General features: G+C 34.9%; 1 protein-coding gene across 6 annotated transcripts in view; it reads left to right on the top strand.

Moving 5' to 3' along the window:
- Positions 1-10,528, top strand: part of LOC106874474 (protocadherin gamma-B4) — a 134,000-nt gene that overhangs the window by 3,275 nt on the left and 120,197 nt on the right. For 2 of the 6 annotated variants that reach the window (XM_014922211.2, XM_014922212.2), the window contains exons 2-3: positions 421-2,853; positions 4,478-4,622. In XM_014922211.2, the coding sequence (XP_014777697.1) occupies positions 421-2,853; positions 4,478-4,622 (2,578 nt within the window). Of the gene's footprint in view, positions 1-420; positions 3,096-4,477; positions 4,623-10,528 lie in introns of those variants that run through there. The other 4 variants (XR_001410012.2, XR_001410013.2, XM_014922214.2 and 1 more) reach the window with 4 other exon arrangements.

Below are 10,528 nucleotides of genomic sequence, written 5' to 3'. Positions count from 1 at the left end.
CTTTCTGGCAAAATGGATTGTAATTGTTGCCTTGCTCAATAATAGGAAGGAAAGCAAAGAAAAAAGAAAGAAAGAAAGAAATGGAGCTAATATTTTTATCTTTATATGTATAAACATATATATATATATATATATATATGTATATATATATATATATCCTCCTTCTTATTTTATACTTTCTTCTCAACAATTCCATCTTTGTCAATAATGAAAAGATAATTTTGTGTTTGGAAATATTTTTAAAAAAACACATTATTTTGTAGTTGTTTGTATTTACAAAGGCAACATGAGCATATATTATTATTATTATTATTTGTTAAAATAACCATGAGATCTTAGAAGTCTGTTTAATATACCAACTTTTCATGTATAGTTGTAATTTCTGAAAGCACTGATTGAAATGGTTTTAATTTATTCTAGATGAAAAATTTCCACAAGGTTATGTTGGCTCAGCTGTGTTTATGGCTGTTTCTTCTAGAACCTTCTCATTGTGTAGACCTTATCTACTATGTAGAAGAAGGAATGTCCCCAGGAACTTACATTGGGGACATAGCTGCTGATACACAATTTGCTGACAGTTTTCCACATCAAGACAGGAATTTGATTACATTCAGTCAATTGCATGAAAACTTGAATGGAAATAATCACCTATTTAATGTGACTGAAGTCGGGAAACTATATACAGCTCAAATCTTGGATACTGAGTCTCTGTGCAAATATAACGCTAAATGTTTTAAAATGGTAGAAGTTGCAGTTCAACACAAGTTGTCATTCTTCAAAATATTAGAAATCAAAATAGTCATTGAAGATATCAATGACTACTCTCCAATGTTTCCAAATAAAGAAATCCATCTCCAGTTCTCAGAAACAGATGGCAAAGGTACAACTAAATCAATACCAAATGCTGTTGATAGAGATTATGGTATCTCTAATTCTAAAATTTCTTATCGACTTGACAAGAGTGTGAGTGACCCATTCATTTTATCAGTTTCCAAAAAAGTCGATGGAACTTCAAAACTTGGTATCATTCTGAAAGAAAAGCTTGACAGAGAGCAGAAGAACAACTATAGTATCCGTGTTATTGCAAATGATGGAGGATCTCCTTCCAAACAAGGAATTTTAAAAGTTCTAATAGACATTAAAGATGAAAATGACAATTCCCCAATTTTCACTCAGAACACTTACAATGTTACTATCAATAACCAACACCAGAAAAATATACCGATTCTTACTTTGTCTGCTAATGATTTAGATCATGGAAAAAATGGCCAAATTACATATCATTTCAGCTCTGAAACTTCAGAACTTGCAAAATCATATTTTAACCTAAATGAACAAACTGGAGAAATTTTCCTATGGGATAACTTTTCTTTTGAACGAAGGCAAAAATATAAGCTCTTCATTGAAGCAACTGATAGTGGAGTTCCACCTTTAAGTTCAACTACAATTGTTCTTATAAATGTGATCAACCAGCAAAATAATGCACCACAAATAGAAATGAAATTTGTTTCCAAATCTAAAGGCAACAAAGTTACTATTTCAGAGGGTGTCAAAGTTGGTAGTTTCATAGCCTATGTGAAGGTAACTGACAGTGACAGTGGACATAATGGAGAAGTGACATGCAGTCTTCATCATGATAAACTGCAACTTCAAAGCTTAGGGAAAAACAAATACAAAGTTGTGATAAAGAGTCAAGTAAACAGAGAAACAGAGAGCCATATAAATTTTACAATTGTATGTGAAGACGAAGGTTCACCATCTCTGGAAACAACTAAAAGGTTTTCAATTCAAGTCACTGACATCAATGATATGCAACCCAAATTTATGAAAGACACTTTCAAATTTCTTACCTATGAAAACGAGAAGCCAAATTTTCCAATTGGCTTCATAAAAGTTACTGATCCTGATCTGGGAGCTGGAGGTCAACTGTCATATTTTTTGTTCAGCAATAAAGGAAACATGCTTCCATTTAAGATTTCTAATTTTGGATTTATTTCAACAACACAGTCACTAGATCGAGAGAAACAAGATATTTATGAATTGCAAGTTATAGTAAAAGACAATGGTTCACCATCACTTAACAATACTGCAAAGGTTATTGTGGAAGTCATGGATGAAAATGATAATGCTCCTTATTTCACATTTCCTAGTGTCAACCCTTTCAGACTGGATATTTATTACCAACCCAAAAGCACGCATGACATCACAACATTAAGAGCCTCTGATAGAGACAGTCATGTCAATGCTTTTCTACGATATGAAATTCAAGGGGGAAATGATAAACAATTGTTCACAGTGAACCCATACACAGGTGTGATGTCTTTTTCCCGACCTGTCTATCAAAATGATGCTGGATCATATGATCTTCAACTTGTTGTGAAAGATGGTGGCATACCAGTGCTCTCTGCAACAACTTATCTTTCACTAATACTGACTGTTAGTAATAAGACTTCAAAAATGTTCACAGCAATAGACACACAGTCAGATGATAAAATACATCTAAACCTTGTGATTATTATTGTAGTTGCGGCTGTAATAATATCAATAGCTATTGTAGTTTCTATGGCAATCTGTATTATTCATAGAAAAAATCGCCGAAATGTCCAATATCATGGTGGTGTGAATGATTCTAACAAATTTTTAGATCAAAGAATACAATCAGGTTATGTTTGTGAACAAATATCACCTCAATATGATGCCCCAGTTACTATGGTAACAGATCTTGCCAATACAAGAAATTCACAATCAACATTACCAAGACGAGAACCACAGTCAGGTTATGAATCAGGACATAGTTGGAAAGTTTCAAATTCAGGAATACATCTCCAGGATATTACAGAATGGACACATCAGGTATGTCCTTAAAATAATGATACAGCTACATCTATGCATGGAAGATTGTGAAATATAAACAACAAAACCTCTAGGCATACATTAAACAATTCTACACTCAACTAATTTAAAGTTATTTACATAACAGAAGGCAAATTAAAATACTCTTCACCTTTAAGTCATGCTTTCATTGATGAACATTTTATTAGAATTTTTCAATAATTCTATGGAAAAGTTTTTTGTTTTTCTTCTTGTAATGAAAGGTAATTAATTAATTCTTATTTTAATATGATGCAAACTTAAATTAAAAATAATTAGCATTTCTCATTTTCTTAATTCAAATAATACAACTTTAGGACTGCAGGCAGTTAATATGTTTCTAAAATTTCAATGCATCTCATATTATAAAGATTTCATATATAGTATTGTTGTTATGTGAAGTCATGCTATATGATGATGACATCTGATATAACGTTATATTGTACAATGACTTACATGATATCCTGCTGTGTGATATCATGTTATGTGAAACAATATTTTTAAGATGATATTTTTCTGGTTTAGGTTTTACTTTTCATCTGAAAGAGTAAAATGCAAGGAGAGGAACTGGGAAGTATGGCACTTTGTGGTTGTAAAACTATAGTGGAAAATATAGACTTTGTCAAAAATATTTCCCTCATCACTGAAATTAGATTAATATATCTTCTCACACCTTATTATGAGTATAATGTGGTATATTTATAAAGTGAGTCTCTGGTATAAGGAGCCAAGTGTAGTTAAGGAAATAAGTGCTGTTTGTAAAGTGAAGACTATAGTGATGTGAGCATAAGATGAGAATAGAAGGAATGGTTTCCATTAACAAATGAATTAAAGATGGATTTAAAACTTCAGGAAAATAGTTGTTTAAAGGGAGAGCTACTGCTAAAAATAAGAAACAATAAGAAAACAAAAGCATAACCATCTATTTGCTATTTAATTAATTACAATATTCATGATGGTATTTCTTAGTGGTATTTATGATGGCAAGGGTGACAGAGTGTGTAATATTTTATCTTTTCATAAATAATATACTGTTTTACTGCATGTTATTGAGGAGTAGAGGCATGTGGCCTAATGGTTAAGATGTTGGGCTCATGGTCATAAGGTCATGTGTATGATTCCTTGGCCAGGAATTGCATCGTCTTTGAGCAAGACATGATTTCATGCTGCTCAAATTTATTCAGATGAAAATTAATAGCAGCTGACCTCTTTCCCTCGAGCTTTCATGGTCATAATGTTCACCTGAGTCAAGATTAGAAGGACTGAAAGGATATATATCTGCTTATGGCTACATAGACACCTAAAACAATTTGTGGAACTGTGGTACAAGCCACCAGATCATACTTGCTTGCGAGCAACACCTAAGCATCATGGGTAAAACACAATATATAATATTTTTATAAATGATATGCTGTTTTACAACCATGTTATCATAACTGTTATATTATCCGGTTTGATACCTTCTTGTGTGATATGCATGGTATCCCATTATGCAATGATGTGTATATTTTTTCTATAATCAGATTCTTGTAATCTTATCATGCAATCAGATTTTTGTATTTTGTGAGGTTGTTTTCTGAAACTTCTCTCCTTTTCTTCACATGAGTCTTCAGTGATATCTGGTGTTGGTAAAAAAGACAATACAGTTACAGTCCCAGAACGTATTAGTGAATTATCTGCAATATCTTCTTGTGCTGATAGTGGACATGGTTTAAGTGAAGGTGACACAGGACACTATGAAGAGCTTCCAGGTATGCCAAATTACAAATTAAGAACACTCAAACAGATGTACCAACATTTTATTCATGTAATTTAACAATTCTTAGCACCTTTTTATCTTATGCCTTCACAGTTGTATGTAAATGATTTCACTACAAAAATAACAAAAACAAAGGAAAATGACACTAAAACTCATTAAATCAATATTTTAAAATGATATATTTTCTCCTTATGTACACAGTTTTATACATTTTAGAAAATTTAAACTTCTTTTCAAATCAAAATGACTTATTTTCAAAGATTCATCATTGACACACAACATGTAGCTCTGAAAGTGGAAGTAACTTGCCTAAGGCATTCCAAATTTTTGTTAAATCTTAATGACATTTACTTTATCATAGCAACTCCTAGTGTGGTAAAATATTAAGTTATAGTTTTCTAGAATTACCTAGTTTTGGTTTGCTTTCACAAATTATCTAGTGGAGCTTTTACTTAGAGCATTCTTGCTATAACAGATATTAATGTCTTAAGAGGTTTCTTTCTGCAATCAGTTACTGAATGCTGATGTATCATTTACATTACTTTTAATTGATGAATGAGTTTGGTTGTTCTCAGAAGCTCTCCGGTGTTCTGTTATCGTAGCACTAATCAAATATTTGTAAGGCTAATTGTATGTTGAGTAGATGGTTTGCTTTTAGTACTTTCATTAATTCTAATGGGAACTACAGAATTTCATTGATTCTTATTGCTTTACCAGAAATTTCTCTTTGTTGATATCAATACATTTGGGAGTTGGAACCTGTGATAGAGAGGCCCCTTGATGGGAACAATGATTAGACTGAGTTAAAACTTGGGTATCCATCAGATTGATATTCTAATTACATTTTTTTTTAATCAAGATAGTATTATAATGAAATAAGAAGGAAGATGATAGACATGGTGGTGGTGATGGTAGTGGAGGCAGTATTGCTGGTGGTAAGATTGTTGATGGAAGTGGTAGTGGTGGTGGTATTGTCGGTTGTGTTGTTGTTGGTAGGAGTGGTGGTGGTATTGATGGTGGTGTTGCTGTTGATGGTAGTGATGATGTTGTTGATAGTGGTACTGTTATTGGTGAAGTTGATAGTGATAATGTTGTAGTTGTTGATGGTAGTAGTAGTAGTAGTAGTAGTAATGATAGTGGTGGTGTCAGTGACAGAGATGGTGTTGTTGGTGAGGTTGTCAGTGGTGTTGGTAGTAGTAGTAGTGGTGATGATGGTGGTGGTTGTAGTGGTAGTGTTGTTGGTGGTAGCAGTGCTGATAATATTAACCATTTATCAGTGCAATAACAGCATTCAGCATGATGGTGATGAAGTTAAGTTGGCTACTACTACTACTACTACCACTATCACCACCGTAACCACCACCACCACCACCACCACTGCCGCCGCCACTGCTACTGCTGCTGCTGGTGTTGCTGCTACCTCTAAGATTATCTAATATTTGATAATGATATTACAAGAATAAGAATGAAAATGAATTACAAAAATAATATATAGCATTGGTATACACACCTACGTCTGCACTTAAACACAGAAATACACATACAAGCAAATAACAGCACCCATAAACATGTTATTTTAAGTATGTGCATTGCTATGCATACATGTACACACACACATATTTGAGTACACACACACACATATATATATATACAGATATATATATACTAGCAGGATTACTCGGTGTCGCTTGGGTATTAAATACTCAGCAATGGTCTTAATAGGCTCTACCATTTTTTGTTTTGTTGTTGTACATTTCTTTGAATATTTTTTGTGTTAAGTTGCAAACATTGAGATTGAGGAAGAAGTGAGTTTTCCCATAGGCCTTAAATAAAGTAGTAACAACAGGGTGAAAAGCCCTGGAGAAGCCACAAGAGCATCTCAGGGGGTGCAACAATTGAATGTAAAGTAGCACTGAAAAGGGCTGTGCTATCGTTCTCACAATAGCCCTGAAAAGGATTGTTAACCGTATACAGGTATAAACATCCTTTTTCGCTCACATAAAATGCAGTAATGCCAAAACTCAAGCCATCTGCAAAGAGACTGAGAAGCTGCAGTGGACAAAATTAAAAAAAGACTTAAGAAAAACAGGTAATTTTGAAAGAATGACAATAGTACTCACGCACCATAAACCTGTTCGGCAGGGAAGCTGCAGTATGTTGGATGGCCTACAGCACCTCACTGTAGATGACAACTTTTGTTTTGGCGTTCAAGTCCAAACACAAAAAGGAATTTTTTTGCATCCGACTCTTGAGCAACCGACGTATAATTGGCCGTGTGAGAAGCATGGTTGGCCTAAATGGAGGCCTGTTGTTATTAGTGTTTGACCTTGGGACTTGTTGATGGACATGGCAAGGCAAAGTCAAAGAGGGAACTGAAATCGATGCAAGGGGACAGGGACATTGCTTATCTGATGGAGTAAAAGGTATCCTGGGTATAAAGACATTGTCACTGATGCCACAACCCATAAGAATTGTTGCTTCAATAACATGAGGAAATTGACCTTCTAGTAAAAAGTTTTCTACTGTGTAACTTTGCAAAAAGGCGAAAAATCGATTTTTTTCAAAGTTTTCCACAATTTTCTTGGAAATGTGAGGCCCCAAGATAGTGTCAAAGTATTTGTCTGAAATATCGCAACATGACAATCCTTTTGAGACCAAGATTATAAAAATCAGACGTTCCTGTAAAAACTTTTTTTGTGTGCACCTTTTGCCTTTTTTGCAAAAAGTGATGGGGTCCCTTCAGTTTTATTGAAAGGGGTATCTCTAGGCATCAGTAATGCAGCAGTGACCTGCCTGGGTAAATTTGCCATTTAATAAAAAGAATTTCATCAAAATCATGTGAAAAATGTGGAAACGTATAAAAAGTATACACATACATACACACACACACACAGATATTTTGAGTTTTATAGATATAGATACAAAGGGCTTCTTTCAGCAGGCTCCACCATTCAAATCTACTCACAAAACTTTGGTAGACCCAAGGCTATAGTAGAAGACACTGCCCAAAGCATCATGCAGTGAGACTAAACCCAGAACCATGTGGTTGGCAAGCAGACTTCTTATCACACAGCCATTCTTGCACCTGTGATTATATATATATATATATATATTCTGAGATATTAGGAGTATCCCTTCATCAGAGACAATGTGTGATGGTTAAATAGAGGAAAATATTAGAGTTCAATATGAGGAGTTATTTTGGAAAAGGAAGCGAGTAAGGAGTATAAAGAGAAATAGGAGAATGAATGTAGAAATAAAAATGAAAATGTATAATGATGTTAGAGTTGCAGTTCCATTATCCAGGGTAAGTTGTGAGTAGAAGTGGTAGAAGTGATTCCTATTCATGGTATATAAATTCCAATAAATATATAAATATACATATTTATTTACTGTATCAAGTAGTGTTGACCAATAACTTGTGAGTGGAAATCAGTGGTTAGAAACTGTTGAAATTCTACAGATTTCAATGTATCCACACAGACACACACACACACATTAATGTGTATGTGAATGTGTTTTATATTTTTATCTTTAAGACTGACTGTGTAGTTCAGAAACTTGCTTCCCAACTATGCAGTATTGGATTAAGTGCTAATTTGTGTTGCATAACTGCATGTACGTATGTCTGTGTGTGTGTGTGTGTGTGTGTGCATGTGCATACCCGTGTCTTGACATCATGTGATGGCTGTAGATGGGCATTGCTGTCATACAAGCAATGTTATTCATATCCTGTCTTCCATGAAAAGCATGTCCAGCCATGCTTGGAAACAGGTGAGGGTCGGTGACAGGAACGGCATCCAAGCCTAAAAAAAAATCTGCTTCAGCAAATTCTATCTAACCTAAACTAACATGAGAAAGTGAACATTAAATGATGATGGAAACGATGACGTAGAGAAGAGAGAAGGTTGTGCTCAAGATTAGTTGAAGGAAGTGAGAAAGGAATCATTATCATCATTATCATCATCATTATCATCGTCGTCGTCATCATCATTTAATGTCCATTTTCCATGATGACATAGGTTGGATGGTTTGACCAGAGCTAGTAAGGCCAGGGGCTGTACCAGGCTCCATTGTTCTAGCATGATTTCTATGGTTGGATGCCCTTCCTAATACCAACCACCACACAGTGGCTTTTATGTGGTACCAGCACCAATGTATCTTGAAACCAGAAGCTTGGCTTCAGTGCTTGCAACAGTGACGATTCTGCAAAAGGTACCCAAGGTGCCAGATTGTTTCAAATTGGTTGGAACTAGTAAGCCATAAAATTAGAATGCAAAGAGTAGAACTAATACTGTGCAATGCATCTGGAACCAATGTTCTTACTGTTGTGCCAACCGATATCTTCAGTAACCTTTGTTTTCTTCTACTTGTTTCAGTCGTTAGACTATGACCATGCTGGGATACAAGCTTGAAGAATTTGTAGTCAAATGAATCAACTCCACTATTATTAGTCTCTTTCACCAAATCACTAAGTTACAGGGACATAAACACACCAACATCAGTTGTCAAGCAATGGTGGAGTACAAATACAGACACAAAGACTCACACACACATACACATACACACACACACACGCACAGCCACACACGCACAGGTATGCGTGCACACACACACATATACAGCAGCTTTATTTCAGTTTCTGTCTACCAAATCCACTTGCAAGGCTTTGGTTGGCATGAGACCGTAGTAGAAGACACATGCCCTAGGTGCCCCGCAGTGGGACTGAACCTGGAATCATGTGGTTTGGAAGCAAGTTTCTAACTACACAGTCACACCTGTGCCGGGTAATTTTTATTTTTTTAACAACACAGGGAAGTATATCGGCTGATCTCAACAGGATATGATCTCAGAACAATGGATATCTGAGAGCCTGAAAAAATACATCGAATCATTCCATGCAATGCTACAACTCTGCCAGTTTGTGTGTGTGGTGTGCTTATGTGTGTGTGTGTGCATGTGTGTGAGCATATGAGTGTGTGTGTGTTTACGTGTGTGTATGAATATGTATGTATTTGTTTGTGTGCCTGTGCATGTGTGTGTAGTGTGTCTGTGTGCCTGTGCATGTGTGTGTGTGTGTTTCACTAGTGCGTATCAGTAAAGCATGCAAACATTTGCACAAAGCTGAAAAGCTGATACTCACCAAAACAAACTCCTTTACGATATTTGAGACAAATTCTTTTGTTTGTTACAAGTACTTCTTTGTCCCTTGCATCATCAGAAATACAGGGGTTAATCTACTGGAAAACCTGTAATTAACAACGAAATTATCCACCAATTACAATATGAAATAAAAAAAATTTAACAAATACTGTAATTGATGACATAAAAAAATGCATGGGTGTACTAAATATTCCCCAGTTTCAGCAGCACATATTCAGAAAAAAGTTTTTAGAGCATTAAAGCTTATAAGAGGCTCAACTTCACATACAGGACCCAGGATGATATATATATTTTTAGTTGAACAAATTGACCCCAGCACGTTTTTTTAAAAAACTTGTACTTATTCTATTGTTCTGTTTTGCCAAACTGCTAAGTTATGGGGGCATAAACACATCAGCACTGGTTGTCAAGCAGTGGTGGGACACACACACACACACACACACACATGCGCGCACATACATTCTTTTATTCTTTTACTTGTTTTAATCATTTGTGGCCATGCTGGAGCACTGTCTTAAACGTTTTTGTTTTTAGTTTAAGAAATCAACCTCAGGACTTACTCTTTGTCAGCCTAGTACTTATTCTGAACTGCTAGGCTATGGTGGCATAAACACACCAGCATCAGTTGTCAAGCGATGGTGAGGGGCAAACATAAACAAAGGCACACACATAAATATATATATATATATGTATGTGTGTATATATATATATATATATATATATATATATATATAT

The sequence above is a fragment of the Octopus bimaculoides genome, chromosome 14, assembly GCF_001194135.2.
Source record: "Octopus bimaculoides isolate UCB-OBI-ISO-001 chromosome 14, ASM119413v2, whole genome shotgun sequence".
NCBI classification, from domain to species: Eukaryota; Metazoa; Mollusca; class Cephalopoda; order Octopoda; family Octopodidae; genus Octopus; species Octopus bimaculoides.
Note: the sequence above shows the minus strand (reverse complement) of the source record. Positions and strands in the feature narration are given on the sequence as shown.